At 45.8% G+C, this 26,741-nt stretch overlaps 1 protein-coding gene across 2 annotated transcripts in view; it reads right to left on the bottom strand.

The window, feature by feature from the left end:
• Positions 1-490: 490 nt before the first annotated feature.
• Positions 491-26,741, bottom strand: part of ADCK1 (aarF domain containing kinase 1) — a 40,065-nt gene continuing 13,814 nt past the window's right edge. For both annotated transcript variants that reach the window (XM_040332282.1, XM_040332283.1), the window contains exons 5-12: positions 25,074-25,277; positions 22,309-22,467; positions 12,860-13,018; positions 12,595-12,711; positions 10,311-10,460; positions 10,030-10,227; positions 4,252-4,445; positions 491-980 (exon numbers count right to left, since the gene is read on the bottom strand). In XM_040332282.1, the coding sequence (XP_040188216.1) occupies positions 794-980; positions 4,252-4,445; positions 10,030-10,227; positions 10,311-10,460; positions 12,595-12,711; positions 12,860-13,018; positions 22,309-22,467; positions 25,074-25,277 (1,368 nt within the window). In that variant the 3' untranslated portion in view covers positions 491-793. The remainder of the gene's footprint in view (positions 981-4,251; positions 4,446-10,029; positions 10,228-10,310; positions 10,461-12,594; positions 12,712-12,859; positions 13,019-22,308; positions 22,468-25,073; positions 25,278-26,741) is intronic.

Below are 26,741 nucleotides of genomic sequence, written 5' to 3'. Positions count from 1 at the left end.
CGTTCCCGCGTCGCGATTTTCAAATTTTAAGTCGTTTGCGTAAGTCGTCCGTGAATGGCGCTGGACGCCATTTACGTTCACGTCGAAGCCAATGACGTCCTTGCGACGTCATTTACCGCAATGCATGTCGGGAAAATTTACGGACGGCGCATGCGCGGTACATTCGGCGCGGTAACGCGCCTAATTTAAATGATCCATGCCCCCTACGGGAACATTTGAATTACGCGCGCTTATGCCGGCCCCTTTTACGCTACGCCGCCGCAACTTTACAGGCAAGTGCTTTGTGAATCAAGCACTTGCCCGTAAAACTTGCGGAGGCGTAACGTAAATGTCGTTCATTACGCCGCCGCAGTTTTGCGTGCCCCTACCTGAATCTACCCCATTCTCATCAAACACTACGAAACCGCGCATAGGGAGCGTTTTTTAACGCTTGTAAAACCCCCTATTCTAAATTTCAGACCCTGTAAAAGTGTGACATTAAAATTAAATTCCCACCTCTGTATACCCCCCCCCCCCCCTTCATTATATTTCCAGGAATTAGAGCATCACTGACAGTTCATACTGCTGCATCTGACAGAATACATAGAAGTCCAGGTCCTGAAGGCTGCGCAGCCTGTGATATACACACAGGACTAGACTCCATAGGGATTGTACAGCTTCTAAGCCTCAATACCTCATTTCTCTGATGCATGCGAAGCAGCAGAACAGAAAAGCCAAGTTCCCCTCCACTGGACCCATCACCATTGCAGCTGCCTGTTGTGCCTCTCCTGCACTCCACAGTTCAAGTCGTACATCACTGCTCCTCACTATACAGTATGTACTGGGATAGCCAGTGTAGGAGATGGGACAGCCACCGCCCCACGGAGGTAGACTGAGCATGGAGGAAAATCTCATAGAGCTGAAGTTTGGCCAGACACACAGATTCAGAGATGAAGATATGAGGATAGGACCACAGAGACGAGGCGGAGGCCTTCCGATGTCTGCAGATGAGAGAGAAAATACAACAAGTTTAATGAACAAGGAGAGGAGGGCACCAACAAAGAGGAGCAGAAACGTATGTGACTGGCTCAGTGAGCTCTGTACAGCATTCCGGTATATGTCAGAGCTATACAGGTGTATAATAATAATAGCGAGTGACTGTGGTGGGACATTAGAGTGTAAGCTCCTCTGTTACAGAGACTGACGTGACTGGCTCAGTGTTCTCTGTACAGCACTATGGAATATGTCAGAGCTATATAAATGTTAATTTAATAATAAATAATATTATAAACAATATTTTTACTATTAGGAAAGTTGATATTTTGTTGCCGAATTCCTTCATTGGGGTTTTGCTTTGATAACAGACACTGGGCTAGATTCAGAAAGAATTTACGTTGGCGTATCTATTGTAAATTCAAAGCTGTGCCGGCGTATCTGTATTCAGAAAGCAAGATACGCCAAAATTAGGCTAAGATCCGACTGGCGTAAGTCTCTTCCGCCGTCGTATCTTAGTTGCATATTTACGCTGGCCGCTAGGTGGCGCTTCCGTCGATTTCAGCGTAGAATATGCATATGAGCTGGATACGCCGATTCAGAAACGTATGTGCGCCCGGCGGATTTTTTTACGTCGTTTGCGTAAGGCATTTTCCGGCGTAACGTTACTCCTGCTATATGAGGCATAGCCAATGTTAAGTATGGACGTCGTTCCCGCGTCGAATTTTGAAAATTTTACGTCGTTTGCGTAAGTCGTTCGCGAATAGGGCTGTACATAAGTTACGTTCACTTCTAAAGCATTGACGATTTGCGGCGTAATTTCGAGCATGCGCACTGGGATTCTTTCACGAAAGGTGCATGCGCCGTTCGTAAAAAAACTTCAAATACGTGGGGTCACAATGAATTTGAATAAAACACGCCCACATCATCCACATTTGAATTACGCAGGCTTACGCAGGACCACATACGCTACGCCGCCGTAACTTAGGGCGCAAGTTCTTTATGAATACGGAACTTGCGCCCTAAGTTACGGCGGCGTAACGTATCTGAGATACGTTACACCCGCAGAAAATTACGCCGGGCTATCTGAATCTAGCCCAATATATATATATATATATATATATATATATATATATATAATTTCCATATGTGGCTGCACTTAGTGTTGAGGCGCGATTCAGGACTAATGCCCCATACACACGATCGGAATTTCCGATGGAAAAAGTCCGACTGACTTTTTCCGACCGTGTGTATGCCCCATCGGAAATTTCGAGTTTAGATAGAGAAAATGTTCTCTTTTACTCCGATGGAATTCCGATGTGATTTTGGTCGGACAAAAGTTCCGATCGCGTGTACGGGGCTTAAGATGATGCCTTGGATATGTACAGTGGGGAAAATTATTATTTGAACCCCTGCAGAATTTGTAAGTTTGCACATTTACAAAGAAATAAAAGGTCTATAATTTTTATCATAGGTGTATTTTATATGATAGAGACAGAATATCGACCAAAACACACAATACAAATGAAAAAACACACAATACAAATGTTATAAATTGAGTGCTTTTTAGTGAGTAAAATAAGTATTTGATCCCCAAGCAAAACATGTAGTTTTGTAGTAGTTGGTGGAGAAACCCTTGTTGGGAAGCACAGAGGTCAGACGTTTCTTGTAGTTGGTGATCAGGTTTGCACACATCTCAGGAGGGATTTTGGTCCTCTCTTCATTACAGATCTTCTCGAAATCCTTAAGGTTTCTTGGCTGTCGCTTGGCTGGTGTCAGTAGTTTTTTTTTTATTACAATTTTATTTTTTTTTACAATATTTTTAATTATTATTATTATTTTTTTAAATTTTTTATTATTATTTTTTATTATTATTATTTATTTATTTTTTATTATTATTTTTATTTTATTATTATTATTTAATTATTTTTATATATTTTTTTATTATTATTATTATTATTTTTTTTCTGAGCCCCATTGGGGGGGCTTTGGTGAAATACAAGTAGGTAGATTCACGTACTTTGGCCTATCTTTAGGGCGGCTTAGCCTAGCCTTTTTAGGCTACACCGCCGTAAATTATTTAGGCTAGTAGTGATTCACAAACCACTTACCTGCTAATCTACGGCGGCGTAGCCTAAAATGAGCGGGCGTAAGGGCGCCTAATTCAAATTGCTTGGAGGGGGGCGTGTTGTATGGAAATGAGGCTTGACCTCACGTTTTTTGACACTGCGCATGCACGGGGGCGACTACATTTTCCAGTGCGCATTGCGGCTAAGTACGCCGTACGGGCCTATTGATTTCGACGTGTACGTAAACGACGTAAATCCCGATTCGCGGACGACTTGCGCAAACGACGTAAAAAATTTGAACCTCGCGGCGGGAACGGCGGCCATACTTAACATTGTTATTCCACCTCATAGGTGGAATAACTTTAGGCAGCCTATCCCTTACAGAAACGACGTAATGCGAAAGGTGTAGGCCTGGCGTTCGTTCGTGAATCGGCGTATCCCCTCATTTACATAATCTACGCCGGCCGCAATGGAAGCGCCATCTAGCGGCCAACAGAAACATTGCAAGCTAAGATAGAACGGCGCAAGCCGGCCTATCTAAGATATGTTTAAGTGTATCTCTGTTAGAGAATACACTTAAACAAACGCCGGCGTAGATTCAGAGTTAGGCCGGCTTATCTACTGATAAGCCGGCCTAACTCTTTGTGAATCTACCTACAGGTGTCTACACAGGTCCATGATGTCTCACTTTGGAGAAAAAGAAAGGGACTGAGGACAGAGATTCTCCGGTCCCTTTTCTTTGCAGCCAAGCAGCAGGGGAAATCTGCGCAGCACAGGGTGATTAGGGTGTGCCCAGGCACACCTGGCACACCCTGTGCGCACACCTATGGTCTCTATCATATAAAATACACCTATGATAAAAATTACAGACCCTTCATTTATTTGTAAGAGGGCAAACTTACAAAATCTGCAGGGGATCAAATAATTATTTTCCCCACTGTATGTATAATGTTTATTGGAAGACCGAGGATGATGATGATGATGATGATGCACGCTGTACAGGGAAGACGCCATGGAAGTCAGTAGAAGACCTCCCTAAGGCTGGACGCAGACACTGCCCACGAGTGGCAATGAAAAGTTCTGCAGCTCCTCCCCACTTACTGCCCCCCTATGAGGAGGGTGTGTGTTGATGTAGGGTGGAGGGATGGGGAGGTGGAGTAGCGTCGGTGAGACCGAACACTGTGATTGGCTGATAGAAATTATGACTTACCTGGAAAGCGCTCGAACACAGCAACGGGACATGCTGAGGAAAGAGCTGGAACTCGCCCGCGTGTGCAGGGCCGTCTCAATCCCACGCAGCAAGTCATTGGTTTTCAGGAGGAGAAGCATCTGACGCGGGACGCTGGCAAGGAGCTGGCTGATCTGAGGTAAGTAGGAGGCGGCATTACTTCGAATCTCATGAGTCTGGAGAGAGAGGGGGTGACACCATTATATACAAAACTATAATACCAAAAAATGAGTATAAAGATATCTGGAGAGTGGTGATGTCACTCCTGTGTAATATATCTTATATCTGGAGAGCGGTGATGTCACTCTCGCATAATATAAAATATCTGGAGAGCGGTGATGTCACTCCTGTATAATATCTTATATCTGGAGAGCGGTGATGTCACTCCTATATAATATATGCTATATCTGGAGAGCGGTGATGTCACTCCTGTATAATATATCTTATATCTGGAGAGCGGTGATGTCACTCCCGTATTATATATCTTATATCTGGAGAGCGGTGATGTCACTCCTATATAATATATCTTATATCTGGAGAGCGGTGATGTCACTCCCGTATAATATATCTTATATCTGGAGAGCGGTGATGTCACTCCTGTATAATATATCTTATATCTGGAGAGCGGTGATGTCACTCTTGTATAATATATCTTATATCTGGAGAGCGGTGATGTCACTCCTGTATAATATATCTTATATCTGGAGAGCGGTGATGTCACTCCTGTATAATATATCTTATATCTGTAGAGCGGTGATGTCACTCCTGTATAATATATCTTATATCTGGAGAGTGGTGATGTCACTCCTGTATAATATATCTTATATCTGGAGAGTGGTGATGTCACTCCTGTATAATATATCTTATATCTGGAGAGTGGTGATGTCACTCCCATATAATATAACTTTGGAGTCACATGATCAGGGTTGTTGGATAAGGTGTATCACTGGATATATAGAAAGAAGAAGAAGAAGAAGAAGAAGAAGAAGAAGAAGAAGAAGAAGAAGAAGAAGAAGAAGAAGAAGAAGAAGAAGAAGAAGAAGAAGAAGAAGAAGAAGAAGAAGAAGAAGAAGAAGAAGAAGAAGAAGAAGAAGAAGAAGAAGAAGAAGAAGAAGAAGAAGAAGAAGAAGAAGAAGAAGAAGAAGAAGAAGAAGAAGAAGAAGAAGAAGAAGAAGAAGAAGAAGAAGAAGAAGAAGAAGAAGAAGAAGAAGAAGAAGAAGAAGAAGAAGAAGAAGAAGAAGAAGAAGAAGAAGAAGAAGAAGAAGAAGAAGAAGAAGAAGAAGAAGAAGAAGAAGAAGAAGAAGAAGAAGAAGAAGAAGAAGAAGAAGAAGAAGAAGAAGAAGAAGAAGAAGAAGAAGAAGAAGAAGAAGAAGAAGAAGAAGAAGAAGAAGAAGAAGAAGAAGAAGAAGAAGAAGAAGAAGAAGAAGAAGAAGAAGAAGAAGAAGAAGAAGAAGAAGAAGAAGAAGAAGAAGAAGAAGAAGAAGAAGAAGAAGAAGAAGAAGAAGAAGAAGAAGAAGAAGAAGAAGAAGAAGAAGAAGAAGAAGAAGAAGAAGAAGAAGAAGAAGAAGAAGAAGAAGAAGAAGAAGAAGAAGAAGAAGAAGAAGAAGAAGAAGAAGAAGAAGAAGAAGAAGAAGAAGAAGAAGAAGAAGAAGAAGAAGAAGAAGAAGAAGAAGAAGAAGAAGAAGAAGAAGAAGAAGAAGAAGAAGAAGAAGAAGAAGAAGAAGAAGAAGAAGAAGAAGAAGAAGAAGAAGAAGAAGAAGAAGAAGAAGAAGAAGAAGAAGAAGAAGAAGAAGAAGAAGAAGAAGAAGAAGAAGAAGAAGAAGAAGAAGAAGAAGAAGAAGAAGAAGAAGAAGAAGAAGAAGAAGAAGAAGAAGAAGAAGAAGAAGAAGAAGAAGAAGAAGAAGAAGAAGAAGAAGAAGAAGAAGAAGAAGAAGAAGAAGAAGAAGAAGAAGAAGAAGAAGAAGAAGAAGAAGAAGAAGAAGAAGAAGAAGAAGAAGAAGAAGAAGAAGAAGAAGAAGAAGAAGAAGAAGAAGAAGAAGAAGAAGAAGAAGAAGAAGAAGAAGAAGAAGAAGAAGAAGAAGAAGAAGAAGAAGAAGATGCCTTCAGTCTGGTATGATGGTTACAGATGAAGACAAATTTATGGTTTATGGTTAGAAGTACAGAACCCTCATCTATATATATATATATATATGACACTGGCATGTAATCAGCCATGATATACATGTCACCTGACACACGGACACATAAATGTAGACATGAAACGGTTACATTTCTTGAAGGCGCTGGTTAAACACGCACGTCCCGCACTGAACAAGGCACTAATTACAGACACAACTAATTACATGTTATCACAGGCAGAATACTCTGAAACCAGCTGCAGACGAGAGACGTTGTGTGACAGCAAAATGCACAAAAGACGAAGAGGAGAAAGAGAGAGACAGACCCGGAGAGCATGGGGGATGGGAGAGAGAGAGAGACTGAAAGCATGGAAGATGGGAGAGAGAGATAAAGAGAGAAACATTGACTGAGAGCACAGAGGGATAAGAGCGAGAGAGAATGGCTGGAAAAAATAGGTGTAAGAGGAAAGGAGAGGAGTGGGGAAGGAGAGAGATAAGGAGTAGAGGCAGATAGAGATAAAGGAGGAGAGAAGAGGAGAGATGAGGGGGGCAGAAGGAGAGAGATGGGGGGAGAGGAGAGAGGGGGGGAGGATAGAGATGGAGGGACAAGAAGGAAACAGGTAAAGAATAGAGGAAAGACATGGAGGGGGAGGTGAAGGGGAGAGGAGAGAAAGGGGGGGGGGGGGGGGAGATGGAGGGGCAAGAAGGAAACAGGTAAAGAAGAGACGAAAGAAAGAGATGGAGGGGGAGAGGTGAAGGGGAGAGGAGAGAAAGGGGGGGGGGGGGAGAGATGGAGGGGGAGAGGTGAAGGGGAGGGAAGAAAGATGGAGGGGTGGGAAGGAAACAGGTAAAGAAGAGAGGAGAGAAATAGAGGGGAGAGGAGAGAGATGGAGGGGGAGGGAGAAGAGAAATGATGGGGAGAGGAGAGAGATATAAGATGTAAGAAAGAGAGCGATGGAGGGGATAGGAGAAGAGAGATGGGGGGGAGAGAGATGGGGGGGGGGGGAGAGAGATGGAGGGGCGATAAGGAGAGAAATGGAGGGAAGAGAGAGATGGGGGGGGGCAGAAGGAAAGAGATGAAAGAGAGAGGAGAATGATGGAGGGAAGAGGAGAGAGATGGAGGGAAGAGAAGAGAGATGGAGGGAAGGGGAAGAGGAGAGAGATGGAGGGAAAAGGAGAGAGATGGGGGAAGAAGAGAGAGATGGAGGGGGCGAGACGGAAAGAGATGAAGGGGAGAGGAGAGAGATGGAGGGGAGAGGAGAGAGATGGAGGGGAGAGATGGAGGGGAGAGAGAGAGATGGGGGGGGGGAGAAGGTAAGAGATAGAGGGGAGAGGAGAGAGACGGAGGGAAGGGGAGAGAGACGGAGGGAAGGGGAGAGAGACGGAGGGAAGGGGAGAGAGACGGAGGGAAGGGGAGAGAGACAGAGGGAAGGGGAGAGAGACAGAGGGAAGGGGAGAGAGACAGAGGGAAGGGGAGAGAGACGGAGGGAAGGGTGAGAGACGGAGGGAAGGGGAGAGAGACGAAGGGAAGAGGAGAGAGACGAAGGAAAAAGGAGAGAGACGGAGGGAAGAGGAGAGAGATGGAGGGAAGAGGAGAGAGATGGAGGGAAGGGGAGAGAGATGGAGAGAAGAGGAGATAAATGGGAGGGCGTGGGAAGGAAACAGGTAAAGAAGAGAGGAGAGAAATAGAGGGGAGAGGAGAGAGATGGAGGGGGAGGGAGAAGAGAAATGATGGGGAGAGGAGAGAGATATAAGATGTAAGAAAGAGAGCGATGGAGGGGATAGGAGAAGAGAGATGGGGGGGAGAGAGATGGGGGGGGGGGGAGAGAGATGGAGGGGCGATAAGGAGAGAAATGGAGGGAAGAGAGAGATGGGGGGGGCAGAAGGAAAGAGATGAAAGAGAGAGGAGAATGATGGAGGGAAGAGGAGAGAGATGGAGGGAAGAGAAGAGAGATGGAGGGAAGGGGAAGAGGAGAGAGATGGAGGGAAAAGGAGAGAGATGGGGGAAGAAGAGAGAGATGGAGGGGGCGAGACGGAAAGAGATGAAGGGGAGAGGAGAGAGATGGAGGGGAGAGGAGAGAGATGGAGGGGAGAGATGGAGGGGAGAGAGAGAGATGGGGGGGGGGCAGAAGGTAAGAGATAGAGGGGATACTGACTTTGAAAATTTCATAAATAAACAATTTAAAAAAAAAAAAAAAGAGATGGAGGGAAGGGGAGAGAGACGGAGGGAAGGGGAGAGAGACGGAGGGAAGGGGAGAGAGACGGAGGGAAGGGGAGAGAGACGGAGGGAAGGGGAGAGAGACGGAGGGAAGGGGAGAGAGACGGAGGGAAGGGGAGAGAGACAGAGGGAAGGGGAGAGAGACAGAGGGAAGGGGAGAGAGACGGAGGGAAGGGTGAGAGACGGAGGGAAGGGGAGAGAGACGAAGGGAAGAGGAGAGAGACGAAGGAAAAAAGAGAGAGACTGAGGGAAGAGGAGAGAGATGGAGGGAAGAGGAGAGAGATGGAGGGAAGGGGAGAGAGATGGAGAGAAGAGGAGATAAATGGGAGGGCGGAAGGAAAGAGATGGAGGGGAGAGGAGAGAAATGAAGGAAAGAGATGGAGGGAAGAGGAGAGAATGGGAGGGGGGGGGCAAGAAGGAAAGAGATAAAGGGGAGAGGAGAGAGATGGGGGGGAAGAGGAGAGAGATGGAGGGGAGAGGAGAGAGTTGCAGGGAAGAGGAGAGCGATGGAGGGAAGAGGAGAGAGATGGGGAGAAAAGGAGATAAATGGGGGGGGGGGGGGCGAGAAGAAAGGAGATGGAGGGGAGAGAAATTAAGGGGGAGAGGAGAGAGATGAAGGAGAGAATGGAGGGGTGAGATGGGGGGATGGAGGGGAGAAAAAGAGAGAACTGGAGGGGGAAAAGGAAAAACGATGAAGGGAAGAGAAGAAGAGAGATGAGGGGAGGAGAAGAAAAGAGATGGGGGATGGAGAAGAAAAGAGATGGGGGGTGGGGAGAAGGAAGGAGATGAAAGGGAATAAGGAGAGAGATGGAGGGTGGGATGATAAGGAAGAGAGCGGAAATATGAAGGAGAGAGGTGGAAGGGAGAGTAGGAGAGAAAGAGAAGGTGAAGAGAGAAGGGAAAGTTGAGGGGGAGAGAAGGAGAGGGAGCAGGGAGACAGAGGGGAGAGAAGACTAGCGAAGGAGGGGAGAAAGAGAAAGAGAAAGAAGGAGGGGTCATTGTTCCCAGGCTCCCCCGAGCTGTTCTGCTGAATAAAGTCTCTTGTTTACAGAGGTAAATAGCTCAAGCTGAAATTTGCACATTAGCTAAGTGACCTCGCCCCTGCCTGCTCTGTTCAGACAGCTCCGCCAACAGTTCCAATGACACAGACAGCCATAAAGAGAGAAGCTTCTGCTCCTTTCTCCCTTTAGAACACGTTTACCTTTCTGTGAATTCTTTGTCTTTGGTGGAATGCTGAATTATCTGTACAAGCAGCAAAAGCATATAAAACATTACAAAATAAAAAGTTAAAATAAAACTGACCCAAAACCCATATAGTTTCCCTACATGTCTGTATTAATGAACTAACACACGTAGTAGATTTATGGAGAAATGGCGCAGTCCGTCTACTGATCACAAATCTCTCAAGAGATCTTTAACACTCACCTCTTCCTTACCAGCCGGCCCGCGATCAATCCCCCGGTTCACGGCCTTCCAGGAGCGGGCAGTCAGCATGCAGGCGAAGAGCGGGTATAAATCTCCAGCTCCCATTCGCTGGCTGTATATGCGGATCCCCTCCATGTCCACTGCAATCAACGCCTGCCAAAGGCGACAGTAGTCCAGGCGGAAGGTGTCAGTTAGTTTCTGTGGGAGAAATGCTGTTCAGCCATGACAGTCTGGAAGTGGGGATAAATATGGATACATTGACCCCCCCCCCATTTCTCCACCTGGTACAGTCCGTGGTCCAGCAGGATGATCTCCGGGCCTCCAATTTCTGCACTCTGTCGGACCAAAACATTACCCGGATGGGGGTCGCAGTGGACAAAGCCATGGACAAATATCATTTCACTGTACAATTTCCCCAGAGCACGAGACACCTGGTAAGACAGGAGATGGTCAGCACAGTTCATACCTGTGACATATTAGCTGCGCATTCTTCATTTTCTACATTAAACTTCTTTTCCCAGGATTCCTCACATTGCGTGTTCCAGCCCCGTCAAGTTGTTAGAAATAAAATTACTATCTGCCTGTTGCTGCGGGCCATGCAAAATGCAGCTCACAGCAGCCTCAGGAGAGAAGCAGAGTGTGCACAGAATAGTATTAGCTGAAATTCCACCATATAGCTCCAAATAAAAAAAAATTCAACCAACAAATAAATAAAATAAAAATGTAATAAAATGATGTATATATCTAAAGAACATGTACATAGAAGGTTGCTGTGACTTTTTGCTGTCTAAAAAGTTGGAGTTTGGCTTTAAACTGGATTTGTGTTCACCGCCTATCACCACTCCATCTACATTGTATTATATAGTATTGGTGACATCATTGAGAATGCAGCCTATCCATTCACTAGAGAGCGGTGACATCACTGAGAATGCAGCCTATCCAATCACTAGAGAGCGGTGACATCACTGAGAATTCAGACTATCCAATCACTAGAAACAGATTACATCACTGAACATGCATCCTATCCAATCACTAGAAACAGATGACATCACTGAAAATGCAGCCTATCCATTCACTAGAGACGGGTGACATCACTGAGAATGCAGCCTATCCATTCACTAGAGACCAGTGACATCACTAAGAATGCAGCCTATCCATTCACTAGAGTCTGGTGACATCACAGAGAATGCAGCCTATCCATTCACTAGAGACCGGTCATCACTGAGAATTCAGACTATCCAATCACTAGAGAGCGGTCATCACTCAGAATGCAGCCTGTCCATTCACTGGAGACCGGTCATCACTGAGAATTCAGACTATCCATTCACTAGAGACCGGTGACATCACTGAGAGTGCAGCCTATCCATTCACTAGAGACCGGTGACATCACTGAGAATGCAGCCTATCCATTCACTAGAGACCGGTGACATCACTGAGAATGCAGCCTATCCATTCACTAGAGACTGTGACATCACTGAGAATGCAGCCTATCCATTCACTAGAGTCTGGTGACATCACTGAGAATGCGGCCTATCCAATCACTAGAAACAGATTATATCACTGAGAATTCAGTCTATCCAATCACTAGAGACTGGTCATCACTGATAATGCAGCCTATCCAATCACTAGAGACTGGTGACATCACTGAGGATGCAGCCTATCCATTCACTAGTGACCGGTGACATCACTGAGAATGAAGCCTATCCATTCCTAGAGACCAGTGACATCACGAAGAATGCAGCCTATCCATTCACTATAGTCTGGTGACATCACAGAGAATGCAGCCTATTGACTAGAGGCCGATGACATCACTGAGAATGCAACCTATCCAATCACTGGAGAGCGGTGACATCACTGAGAATACAGTCTATCCAATCACTAGAGACCGGTGACATCACTAAGAATGCAGCCTATCCATTCACTAGAGACCGATGACATCACTAAGAATGCAGCCTATCCAATCACTAGAGACCGATGACATCACTGAGAATGCAGCCTATCCAATCACTAGAGTCTGGTGACATCACTGAGAATGCAGCCTATCCATTCGCTAGAGTCTGGTGACATCACTGAGAATGCAGCCTATCCATTCGCTAGAGTCTGGTGACATCACTGAGAATGCAGCCTATCCATTCGCTAGAGACCGGTGACATCACTGAGAATGCAGCCTATCTGGACATTACAGACGGGTGACATCAGCGGGAAGGTGACCTAAGCTGCCCTGTTATGGGTGATTTAGGCTCCGTACGCAGAGCCGACACCCAGCAATAGTCAGTAATGGAGACGCAGCATCTCGCCCGGCAGTGCGCTGGTTAAGTCCCTCAGCAATGATGAAGGAACAGGGAATCCTCCCTCTCGGAGGGTTGCCGTTCTCGCAGAGGGTGCAGAGTATTGTTCTTCTTCCACCCATGTATTAAGGATATGGCAGCCCTAATTACAGCTCTGGAGACACAGAGCCTGTGGGGTGGGGGGGGGGGGGGGAGTCCTGCTGACACGAGGAGGCTCCCCCCTTTGCTATACACAACGCAAGACTCGTTAACCCTTCGCTGCTCCCGCCCGTCTCACCTGATTAACGTCAATCTTATTCCGCTCCATGTACTCCCTGTCGTTCACCTGTCCACCTTCCACGTATTCCATCACCAGCAGCCGCTTGGTGCTCAGCTCCCAATGGATTCTGGGAATCTGATGGCAGAATAGAGATGGGAAGAGTCTCATTTTATAGGCAGCAGCTCTCTGGAAATGTCAAATATTGTACAGGATTGTAGCTGTCGTCCCAAGCTGTCCGCCATAATATCACAGGACACCCGCTAATAAATCCGCGCTCACTCACCTTGAGGAAGGGAAACCTGGACACCATGTGCGCTAGTCTTTCCGCATTCCGCCCCTCGTTCAGGAAGTCGAGTTCCAGCGGAAGGTTCTTCTTCGCTTCCTCGATGAGCCACATGAACTCAAACTGCGGGAAGATCTTCTTCACAATGTGGAGGAGAACCTGGAGAGGTACATGGGACGGCCGCCATAGGCCGAGAGAGTCACCAAGATCCCGATAACAACGCAACGTCGCCATCATATTACATATTATACAAGGACAGAGCAATTATAAACTCCAACTGGACGCCATTTTTTTTATTTGATCTGTGCACTCTGTATTTTACATTTTTACTTTTATGTATTATTTTATTATATTTAATTAAAGCGGAGGTTCCGCCAAAATGTATTTATTTTTTTAAAAGCCAGCGGCTACAAATACTGCAGCTGCTGACTTTTAAAATATGGACACTTGCCTGTCCAGTGAGCAATCGCTCGTCCCTCGGCTGCACCCGCCGCCATTCTTAGTGAGGAAATTCGGGAAGTGATATGGAAAGAAACTGTGCTAAAATATCAAAGAAAGAAGAGAGAAAAGAACCTGCAACGTAGTCACAGTCTATTCACTCCAAAAGCTGCGATTACCATAACGTCGTTTGCGTAAGCCGTCCGGGAATACGGAATTATGCTACGCGCGTCGCCGTTCGAAAAAATGACGTCACTTCGCGTAAAGCACGCCGGGAGTTCGGAAACGGAGCAAGCGCGGTAGGTCCGGCGCGGGAGCGCGCCTAATTTAAATGGCACACAACCGTTTAAATTGGCCCGCCTTGCGCCGGAGGCCGCCGGCGTAGGTTTTCATCGCAAGTGCTTGGTGAATCAGGCACTTGCGATGAAAAATTGCGGCGGTGTAACGTATCTACGATACGTTACGCCGCCGCACTTCTACCTGAATCTGGCCCTCTGTTCTCTGTCTCAAAGGTGAAACATCAGATGTCTGCTTAGACCCCCGATATCTCACCAAAGCCCCCCAACGGGGCTCCTAAAATAAATTGTAAAGTATATAAAAAAATAATAATTTTGTAACAAATAAAAAAAAAAAATGGTAGAAAAATAAAATAAAAAAACAGGGGCAGAACTACCAGGGTCAGAAATGTCGCATTTGCGACTGGACATTGGTGTTTCTGCCACGAGGCTCGGAGGATCAGGGGGGCCCTTCATGGTTTCTTGCACCGAGGGCCCTGAAGGTTTTAGTTACGCCACTGCCGTGAGTGCCGCTCTGGCTTTTGGTTTATATACACACACACACACACACACACACACACACACATATATATATATATATATATATATATATATATATATATTTATATATATTAATATTATTTTTATTGCGTATTTGACATTTTTATTTATTTGTTTATTATTTTATTATATATTTATTAATAACAATATTAATCGATTATTTTTTAGTTGTTAACAAACATATGTTTTAACAATGTTATTTTTATTTTATTTATAATTTTTATTATGTATTTTACATTTGTATAAAAGAAGGTGCAGTACAACAAGGCCTACTGCTGCACTTCCGGCGCCAGGAAGCGAATCGATCTTTCAACCAAAGTGATAGTGAAGTGGTGACACACTATCTATAGGTGTAGATACAATACCAGTAATGTAAGGTGTTGTTTCTAAAAGCAGCTATTTAAAATAAATGGTGACCCATCTATAAAGTGTAAACTAAAAAGTTATCAAATAAAAGTGAACTGTTGTTCAAAGTGATAAAACAGCGCTATAAACAGATATACTCTGTTCAGATGGATATCCTGAATAAGTGATGGTGAGGGAGGTGGTCAATCAATGGTATATAAGCACCTTATACCAAACAAAATTTGATTTGTGAATGCACCAAAATTGTGGATAAGTCGCCCAAAAAGGAGGAAATAGGCTTACCACAGCAAATCTAAGCAAGATTTGCTAACAAACCATCTGTGTATTCAGGTACTGTGCGGGTTAAACCAACTCAGGCGGGGGTACATAGGAGGCAAAGAAACACAGAAATAATAGTGTAATATGACTAAACAATGACCCCTCCTAAGCATGGAAAAAACCTTTTGATTAATGCCCGTACAATATTGTAAACATAGGTATGCATATATTGAAAAGGTTTCACCAATCAGCTTCTGTCCCCGGGAGCCGCGCGAGTGCTGTAGATCAGCTGGTCTCGTTCTCCTGCTGTGTTGGACAAAAGGTGAAGCGCGGTGGAACGCTCTTTCGACTTCCGTGTAGCGTCTAACTGTAGCCACGCCCTGACGCGTTTCGTCACTTCCGACTTCGACTGAGGGCGTGGCTACATGACGCCTTCACTATCTCTTTATACCCCAGCATCCTACGACTATTGGTTATGTCCTTACCGCCCACCGGACCTGATTGGTGCTAACAGATCCGGACATAGAGATGGACATCAGCCGGGATGTTTAGTGGGTTTACAAGAGGAATAATGTTTTTAGGAAATCTAAACTGCATTTTAATATGGCCACATAAGCCTAAAAGAAAGGGGGGTGAGATCGCGTCTTCCCCGTTTTTTGTTGGGATATGTGCCATTGGTAAATGGCACATACGGGGAGACATGTATTCTCACGAGTGAGTACTATCATTAAAAAAGATCATTTATTTAAATGAGCGATCTCGGTATCGATGACAGATAATATAATGAGTTAATACATATATCAAACAGGAAAAAAGAGGTAATTCTCCGTTTTACTTTTAGGTGATAAACTTTCAAAGATACAATTGGTCATAGCCAATCACATTTGAGGTGGGAGTGTCTGGCATCGTTCATCACCGCTCCGTGTATGGGTGAACAGGCGGACAGTGATGTGGATCCAAGAATCCCCATAGGTTGCGGGATAGCAATTTAAATGTAGTAACTTGTTACGGTAGCATTAGATATAGCTACTGATAGAAAGGTTATCGGTATATTTGTTTAATGTACAAAGTGACCACCATGCAGTGGTCATTTATAGGGTGCATTGTTCCGCCTCACAAATGCACACTAGATGTGCATTTTATATTATATTGTAACTACGCCGCCATTTGTTTTAAGGCAAGTTATATATTTTGCGAGCTGCGTGTACATTGTAGTTGATTGATGTATTCAACACGGATATTGGTCTATCCAATACTATAAGTGGTGATATCTCCACAGTCAAAAATAGGGTGTTAACGTGTATAATACTATATAAGGACATGAATTATATATCTACATGTAAAAAACGCATATGGTAAAAGAGTTAAAAAATATCTTAAAAGGTATAATATACCCAAGACATTAAAAACAAACGCAGTATAAAATGTACAGTGCGGTGCACCCGAAAACCGCTGTTAATGACATTATTGAAGGATAATCAGAGAATAAATAAAAGGGGGATTTGTATATACTGTATAGGAGCACATATCTAAAGAATAGTGATCCATAAATACATATATATAAAAAATATAAAAATATAAATATACAAATAAAAATATAAAGATATAAAAATATATATATATATATAAAAATATAAATAAATATAAATATATAGAGAGAGAGATTAGTAATGTGGAGCAGATGTACAATTTTGTAAATGATCAAATAGATCAGGCCCGTATGTGTGTCTATTCCTGGTTCACAGGCAAAAAATACAGGGAATGGATTTGTTTAACTTATGATATATATGATCTTTGTATGGTCATTTATATACGGGGACAGGTCCTGTTTATGAGCTTGTTAGTTAGTGATCGCCATAGCTTAGAACACAACCGGGGTCTGTGTTCACGTGGTACGTAAATTCATACATCAAAGGTCACTAATGAAACAATTTATGTCCAAGTCAATATTCAGGCCCTTCGGTGCCAGCGTACCTGCCAAATAGATCCATTCCGTTTCACGTTGTGAAAGTATCCTCACATGATTACACCCTCTCCAGGTAGGTTCAACATGGTCTATGGCCCAGAATTTTAGACCAGCAGGATTGCGGTTATGGTGTAACAGAAAGTGGAGGGACACATTATGGTCCTTAAATCCCGATTTAATGTTTGCAACATGTTCCGCTATCCTAATTCTGAGTTTTCTCTTGGTTCTGCCTATGTACATTAAATGGCAAGGGCACTCGAGCATGTAGACGACATGAGTGGTGTTGCATGTTATAAATGATTTTACTTGGAACTGAGTATTGTTAGAGGTGGAAGTGAAGGTGTCGATACATTTTTTTGGTCTATTAGCTTCCTTGCATGGTAAACATTTTTTGCAGGCAAAGAAACCATTTTTTTCCCATATTGTTGGGGGTTTCTTTGGAGGGTCTAGGATCTTTTTCACCACTTTATCCCCAAAACTTACTGCCTTTCTGTATATAAAAGTGGGTTTGGTCGGGAGGACTGTATTTAAAATGGAATTGGATCCGTGACAGCTAGACTTGGCCAGTTTCTGGACCATTATCTGCAAAAGAGTGTTACGGCCACTAAAGCATACTTAAAAGATACAAAAGAGTTACTTATCCTACTACAAGAGATAGATTTTACTGGCCTGGATAATGTGTTTTTAGTGACGGCCGACGTCTCATCTTTATACACTATCATCCAGCATGACGACGCCCTTTTATCATTGAATTGGGCCCTGTCTAGGAGGGAAGATCTCTCACATAACCTTAAAATATTTCTCCGCAACTGTCTAGATTTCTGTTTGGGACATAACTACTTCTGGTATAACAATTGTTTTTACACACAAAATAATGGAGTTGCTATGGGGGCTAAATTTGCTCCGAGCATTGCCAACCTCTTCATGGCCGAATGGGAGGACAAAACGATTTTTAAAACACAACAGAAGGAGCTATTATTTTATAAACGCTACATCGATGACTTATTTTTTATTTGGGCTGGTTCACTTTTATCATTGGAGTCATTTTTAAAGGATCTTAATTCAAACAGTCATAATATTCACCTGACTAGTGAATATAATCAGGACAGTATCCATTTTTTGGACCTAAATATTTTTAGAGATAACAACAAATTGGGGACCAAGGTTTACTTCAAGCCTACAGACGCAAATAGCTTTCTGCCTACCCAAAGTGGACACCACCCGATGTGGCTAAAAAACATTCCAAAAGGTCAGCTGATGCGTGTTAAACGTAATTGCAGCAATGACAAGGACTTCAAATCACAGTCCCTCCTTCTTAAGGAGAAATTTTTGGAAAAAGGATACAAAAACAACCACTTGGATAGGATCATAGAAGACCTTGGACAACTTGCCCGCTCCAGTTGCCTGATTGCTTCGCAACCCCAGAGAGAAAGAAAAAACATTCACGAATGGAGTTTTATCTCGGGTTTCCATAGCCAATACAAAGAAGTCGAATTAATTTTTAAAAATCACTGGCACATTTTATTCCTTGACAAAATTTTAAATACAGTCCTCCCGACCAAACCCACTTTTATATACAGAAAGGCAGTAAGTTTTGGGGATAAAGTGGTGAAAAAGATCCTAGACCCTCCAAAGAAACCCCCAACAATATGGGAAAAAAATGGTTTCTTTGCCTGCAAAAAATGTTTACCATGCAAGGAAGCTAATAGACCAAAAAAATGTATCGACACCTTCACTTCCACCTCTAACAATACTCAGTTCCAAGTAAAATCATTTATAACATGCAACACCACTCATGTCGTCTACATGCTCGAGTGCCCTTGCCATTTAATGTACATAGGCAGAACCAAGAGAAAACTCAGAATTAGGATAGCGGAACATGTTGCAAACATTAAATCGGGATTTAAGGACCATAATGTGTCCCTCCACTTTCTGTTACACCATAACCGCAATCCTGCTGGTCTAAAATTCTGGGCCATAGACCATGTTGAACCTACCTGGAGAGGGTGTAATCATGTGAGGATACTTTCACAACGTGAAACGGAATGGATCTATTTGGCAGGTACGCTGGCACCGAAGGGCCTGAATATTGACTTGGACATAAATTGTTTCATTAGTGACCTTTGATGTATGAATTTACGTACCACGTGAACACAGACCCCGGTTGTGTTCTAAGCTATGGCGATCACTAACTAACAAGCTCATAAACAGGACCTGTCCCCGTATATAAATGACCATACAAAGATCATATATATCATAAGTTAAACAAATCCATTCCCTGTATTTTTTGCCTGTGAACCAGGAATAGACACACATACGGGCCTGATCTATTTGATCATTTACAAAATTGTACATCTGCTCCACATTACTAATCTCTCTCTCTATATATTTATATTTATTTATATTTTTATATATATATATATATTTTTATATCTTTATATTTTTATTTGTATATTTATATTTTTATATTTTTTATATATATGTATTTATGGATCACTATTCTTTAGATATGTGCTCCTATACAGTATATACAAATCCCCCTTTTATTTATTCTCTGATTATCCTTCAATAATGTCATTAACAGCGGTTTTCGGGTGCACCGCACTGTACATTTTATACTGCGTTTGTTTTTAATGTCTTGGGTATATTATACCTTTTAAGATATTTTTTAACTCTTTTACCATATGCGTTTTTTACATGTAGATATATAATTCATGTCCTTATATAGTATTATACACGTTAACACCCTATTTTTGACTGTGGAGATATCACCACTTATAGTATTGGATAGACCAATATCCGTGTTGAATACATCAATCAACTACAATGTACACGCAGCTCGCAAAATATATAACTTGCCTTAAAACAAATGGCGGCGTAGTTACAATATAATATAAAATGCACATCTAGTGTGCATTTGTGAGGCGGAACAATGCACCCTATAAATGACCACTGCATGGTGGTCACTTTGTACATTAAACAAATATACCGATAACCTTTCTATCAGTAGCTATATCTAATGCTACCGTAACAAGTTACTACATTTAAATTGCTATCCCGCAACCTATGGGGATTCTTGGATCCACATCACTGTCCGCCTGTTCACCCATACACGGAGCGGTGATGAACGATGCCAGACACTCCCACCTCAAATGTGATTGGCTATGACCAATTGTATCTTTGAAAGTTTATCACCTAAAAGTAAAACGGAGAATTACCTCTTTTTTCCTGTTTGATATATGTATTAACTCATTATATTATCTGTCATCGATACCGAGATCGCTCATTTAAATAAATGATCTTTTTTAATGATAGTACTCACTCGTGAGAATACATGTCTCCCCGTATGTGCCATTTACCAATGGCACATATCCCAACAAAAAACGGGGAAGACGCGATCTCACCCCCCTTTCTTTTAGGCTTATGTGGCCATATTAAAATGCAGTTTAGATTTCCTAAAAACATTATTCCTCTTGTAAACCCACTAAACATCCCGGCTGATGTCCATCTCTATGTCCGGATCTGTTAGCACCAATCAGGTCCGGTGGGCGGTAAGGACATAACCAATAGTCGTAGGATGCTGGGGTATAAAGAGATAGTGAAGGCGTCATGTAGCCACGCCCTCAGTCGAAGTCGGAAGTGACGAAACGCGTCAGGGCGTGGCTACAGTTAGACGCTACACGGAAGTCGAAAGAGCGTTCCACCGCGCTTCACCTTTTGTCCAACACAGCAGGAGAACGAGACCAGCTGATCTACAGCACTCGCGCGGCTCCCGGGGACAGAAGCTGATTGGTGAAACCTTTTCAATATATGCATACCTATGTTTACAATATTGTACGGGCATTAATCAAAAGGTTTTTTCCATGCTTAGGAGGGGTCATTATTTTACATTTGTATTTGTTTATTTATTATGTTATTATATGTATTAATTAACATATTATTTATTCATATTATTTTAATTATTAACAATAATATTTCTATTTCATTTATTATTTTTATTATGTATTTTACATTATTATTTATTTATTATGTTATTATATGTATTAATTAACATAATAATTAAAATAATATGAATAAATAATATGTTAATTAATACATATAATAACATAATAAATAAATAAAAATGTAAAATACATAATAAAAATAATAAATAAAATAGAAATATTATTGTTAATAATTAAAATAATATGAATAAATAATAACAATAATATTTCTATTTCATTTATTATTTTTATTATGTATTTTACATTTTTATTTATTTATTTATTATATGTATTAATGAACATATTATTTATTCATATTATTTTAATTATTAACAATAATATTTCTATTTCATTTATTATTTTTTGTGTGTATTTGACATTTTTATTTATTATTATGATTAACAATAATATAATTTTTTTTTTAAAAAGGAAAATGTTATATTTTGCCTTCCCTGCCCCCGCCCCGCCCCTTAATGACATTTTTAATAAAACCTTTCCACTTTCACTGGGTCTCTGGGCTTCTCTATGCAGTGCAGGCAGATTGCGGCGAATGGGAGGAGCTGGCAGGGGTGTTGTCCATAGCCTCAGTACTCCTCTCGACAGCCCTGATACAAGCAGTGGGCGGGGGTCTTGGGAGGAGTTATGCTAATGACAAAATGCCTTGATGGGCGGATTGTCAGTGGGCGGGCTCTTGGGAGGAGTTATGCTAATGACAAAATGCCTTGATGGGCGGATTGTCAGTGGGCGGGGTCTTGGGAGGAGTTATGCTAATGACGAAATGCCTTGATGGGCGGATTGTCAGTGGGCGGGCTCTTGGGAGGAGTTATGCTAATGACAAAATGCCTTGATGGGCGGATTGTCAGTGGGCGGGCTCTTGGGAGGAGTTATGCTAATGACAAAATGCCTTGATGGGCGGATTGTCAGTGGGCGGGCTCTTGGGAGGAGTTATGCTAATGACAAAATGCCTTGATGGGCGGATTGTCAGTGGGCGGGCTCTTGGGAGGAGTTATGCTAATGATGAAATGCCTTGATGGGCGGATTGTCAGTGGGCCGGCTCTTGGGAGGAGTTACGCTAATGACGAAATGCCTTGATGGGCGGATTGTCAGTGGGCGGGCTCTTGGGAGGAGTTATGCTAATGACGAAATGCCTTGATGGGCGGATTGTCAGTGGGCGGGCTCTTGGGAGGAGTTATGCTAATGACAAAATGCCTTGATGGGCGGATTGTCAGTGGGCGGGCTCTTGGGAGGAGTTATGCTAATGACAAAATGCCTTGATGGGCGGATTGTCAGTGGGCGGGCTCTTGGGAGGAGTTATGCTAATGACGAAATGCCTTGATGGGCGGATTGTCAGTGGGCGGGCTCTTGGGAGGAGTTATGCTAATGACGAAACGCCTTGATGGGCGGATTGTCAGTCTGGAGAAGTGGGCGGTCCTAGACAGGCTGTATTCGCAGGCAGGTACCGCCCACACGTGATGCGGATTTTCTCCATGATTGATAAAGGCTAAATGTTGCAGCTTCTAATGCACACTGTCAGAAGCTCACAGTGTGCGGTGAAATGAGTGCGGGGGAGGGGGATGGGGGGGTTGGCGCTCCATCACTGACCTCCATGAGCAGGATATCGCGGGAACTCTGTGTCTGCACTTTGGGATGCTGAACTTTCACAGCGACCGTCCGGCCGTCCTTCAGAACCGCGCGGTGCACCTGAGCCAATGAGGCGGCACCCAGCGGCGCTTCCTCAAACCGATCAAACACTTCATTGGCCTAAAGAAAAAAAGAAGGATGAGGCCGGGCATCATTTATCACCTGCCCACCCAAACGCCCCGCACCTATAAACACCCCAAAGTCCCCCCTCCGCCATCCCCTCCCCCTACGCGTTTAGATTTCCGTTCGGTTTGTGTGATTTTTTTTCCCCCATTGGTGAATAATTGAAGTAATCTCTCCCCTCTCCAGACGGCAATAACAGCGGCAATAAATCTCCCTTTGATATCGTTTTATTAGGCACCAGGAGGGCGATTTATGAATACAGTGTGACCCGTCCTGATGGCCCTATCAGATGTGAGGACGGCTGATTAATTACAGCTCATAATAAGCCAATGTGCGGCGTACAAACAACCATCCATCAGTGCCCGTCCCTGCGCCACGCCGCCGCCGCCACTCTGATGATAAAAGACACAATAAAGGCAATTATGGTAATCTGGACCAACATCAGAGGGTTAACCCCCTGCCACCCAGAGACCACAGGGTAACCCCCCTGCCACCCAGACACTACAGGGTAACCCCCCTGCCACCCAGACACTACAGGGTAACCCCCCTGCCACCCATATACCACATGGTAACCCCCCTGCCACCCAGAGACTACAGGGTAACCCCCCTGCCACCCAGATACCACATGGTAACCCCCCCTGCCACCCAGACACCACATGGTAACCCCCTGCCACCCAGACACTACAGGGTAACCCCCCTGCCACCCAGACACTACAGGGTAAGTCCCCTGCTACCCAGACACCACATGGTAACCCCCCTGCTACCCAGACACTACAGGGTAACCCCCCCTGCCACCCAGATACTACATGGTAACCCCCCTGCTACCCAGACAGCACGGGGTAACTCCCCTGCCACCCAGACTTTACCCCCCCTGCCACCTAGGGTAACCCCCCGCCACCCAGACACCACAGGGTAACTCCCTGCCACCCAGACACCACAGGATAACCCCCTGCCACCCAGAAACCACAGGGTAACCCCCCTGCCACCCAGCCCTGCCACCCAGACACCACATGGTAACCCCCCTGCCACCCAGACACTACAGGGTAACTCCCCTGCCACCCAGACACCACATGGTAACTCCCCTGCCACCCAGACACCACATGGTAACCCCCCTGCTACCCAGACACTACAGGGTAACCCCCCTGCCACCCAGACACCACATGGTAACCCCCCTGCTACCCATACACTTCCGGGTAACTCCCCTGCCACCCAGAAACCACGGGGTAACTCCCCTGCCACCCAGACTTTACCCCCCCTGCCACCTAGGGTAACCCCCCGCCACCCAGACACCACAGGGTAACTCCCTGCCACCCAGACACCACAGGATAACCCCCTGCCACCCAGAAACCACAGGGTAACCCCCCTGCCACCCGGCCCTGTCACCCAGACACCACATGGTAACCCCCCTGCCACCCAGACACTACAGGGTAACTCCCCTGCCACCCAGACACCACATGGTAACCCCCTGCCACCCAGACACCACATGGTAACCCCCTGCCACCCAGACACCACATGGTAACCCCCTGCCACCCAGACACCACATGGTAACCCCCTGAAACACAGACACCACGGGGTAACCCCCCTGCCACCCAGACACCATGGGGTAACTCCTTTCCACTCAGACACCACATGGTATTTCCCCTACCACCCAGACAACACATTGTAACCCCCCTGCTACCCAGACACTACATGGTAACCCCCCTGCCACCCAGACACCACATGGTAACCCCCCTGCTACCCAGACACTACAGGGTAACTCCCCTGCCACCCAGACAGCACGGGGTAACTCCCCTGCCACCCAGACTTTACCCCCCCTTGCCACCTAGGGTAACCCCCCGCCACCCAGACACCACAGGGTAACTCCCTGCCACCCATACACCACAAGTTTACCCCCCTGCCACCACAGGGTAACCCCCCTCCCACCCGGACACCACAGGGTAACCCCCCTGCCACCCAGACACCACAGGGTAACCCCCCCTGCCACCCAGACACCACAGGGTAACCCCCCCTGCCACCCAGACACCACAGGGTAACCCCCTGCCACCCAGCCCTGCCACCCAGACACCACATGGTAACCCCCCTGCTACCCAGACACTACAGGGTAACTCCCCTGCCACTACAGGGTAACTCCCCTGCCACCCAGACACCACGGGTTAACTCCCCTGCCACCACATGGTAACCCCTTGCCACCCAGACACCACATGGTAACCCCCTGCCACCCAGACACCACATGGTAACCCCCTGCCACCCAGACACCACGGGGTAACCCCCCTGCCACCCAGACACCACGGGGTAACCCCCCTGCCACCCAGACACCACGGTGTAGCCCCCTGCCACCCAGACACCAAAGAGTTAGCCCCCCTGCCACCCAGACTCCACGGTGTAACTCACCTGCCACGCAGACAACACAAGTAACTCCCCTGCCACCCAAACACCACATGGTAACCCCCTGCCAGCCAGACACCAAAGGGTTACCCCCCTGTCAGCACTGGGTAACCCCCTGCCACCCAGACACCAAAGGGTAACCCCCTGCCACCCAGACACCAAAGGGTTACCCCCCTGCCACCCAGACACCAGAGGGTAACCCCCTGCCACCCAGTCACCTCTTTGCCCAGTTCCTCTTGGATGACACGCAGCACATCGGGCAGTGGAGTGGGCGGGGCCTGGCTGTGTAGAACACTGAGGGTACGGGTATATTCTGGCGGCAGCAGGTACTCCAAGGCGCCCAGGTGCTGCCCCACCTTGATGAAGGTGCCCCGGTTGGCGCAGCAAAGGTCCAGCAGATGACGGGCACAGCGGCTGTGTATCTGTGGGAAAACAGTGTTATGACGTCAGTAAATATAGATATATACAGGACAGTGGATTTACCCCCCTTCATGACCAGGCCATTTTTTTACGATACGGCATTGCGTTACTATTTGATTACCTCTGCGGTTTTTATTTTTGCGTTGTAAACAAAAAGAGACTGATAATATTTTTTACTTTCTTCTTTAGAACATATCCTGGAGGTGTTCTATACACAGACAGTACACAGAGGGTATACAGAGCGCCCCCCCCCCAGAAATCTCATCCTCTGCTTGTGATTGGCTCACTGATCTTCCCACAAGTCTCATCCATGACAGAGCCCAAGGGAGGGCCCATGACAGAGCCCAGGGGAGGGCCCATGACAGAGCCCAGGGGAGGGCCCATGACAGAGCCCAGAGGATGGGCACATGACAGAGCCCAGAGAATGGGCACATGACAGAGCCCAGGGGAAGGCACATGACAGATCCCAGGGGAGGGCCCATGACAGATCCCAGGGGAGGGCCCATGACAGAGCACATGACAGATCCCAGGGGAGGGCCCATGACAGAGCCCAGGGGAGGGCCCATGACAGAGCCCAGGGGAGGGCCCATGACAGAGCCCAGGGGAGGGCCCATGACAGAGCCCAGGGGAGGGCCCATGACAGAGCCCAGAGGATGGGCACATGACAGAGCCCAGAGAATGGGCACATGACAGAGCCCAGAGGATGGGCACATGACAGAGCCCAGAGGATGGGCACATGACAGAGCCCAGGGGGGGGGGGGCCCATGACAGAGCCCAGGGGAAGGCACATGACAGATCCCAGGGGAGGGCCCATGACAGATCCCAGGGGAGGGCCCATGACAGATCCCAGGGGAAGGCACATGACAGATCCCAGGGGAGGGCCCATGACAGATCCCAGGGGAGGGCCCATGACAGAGCCCAGGGGAGGGCCCATGACAGAGCCCAGGGGAGGGCCCATGACAGAGCCCAGGGGAGGGCCCATGACAGAGCCCAGAGGATGGGCACATGACAGAGCCCAGAGAATGGGCACATGACAGAGCCCAGAGGATGGGCACATGACAGAGCCCAGAGGATGGGCACATGACAGATCCCAGGGGAGGGCCCATGACAGATCCCAGGGGAAGGCACATGACAGATCCCAGGGGAGGGCCCATGACAGATCCCAGGGGAAGACACATGACAGATCCCAGGGGAAGGCACATGACAGATCCCAGGGGAGGGCCCATGACAGATCCCAGGGGAGGGCACATGACAAAGCCCAGGGGAGGGCACATGACAGATCCCAGGGGAGGGCCCATGACGGAGCCCAGGGGAAGGCACATGACAGATCCCAGGGGAGGGCCCATGACAGATCCCAGGGGAGGGCCCATGACAGATCCCAGGGGAAGGCCCATGACAGATCCCAGGGGAAGGCCCATGACAGATCCCAGGGGAAGGCCCATGACAGATCCCAGGGGAGGGCCCAT

Source organism: Rana temporaria, chromosome 13 (genome assembly GCF_905171775.1).
Source record: "Rana temporaria chromosome 13, aRanTem1.1, whole genome shotgun sequence".
In the NCBI taxonomy this organism is placed as follows: domain Eukaryota; kingdom Metazoa; phylum Chordata; class Amphibia; order Anura; family Ranidae; genus Rana; species Rana temporaria.
Note: the sequence above shows the minus strand (reverse complement) of the source record. Positions and strands in the feature narration are given on the sequence as shown.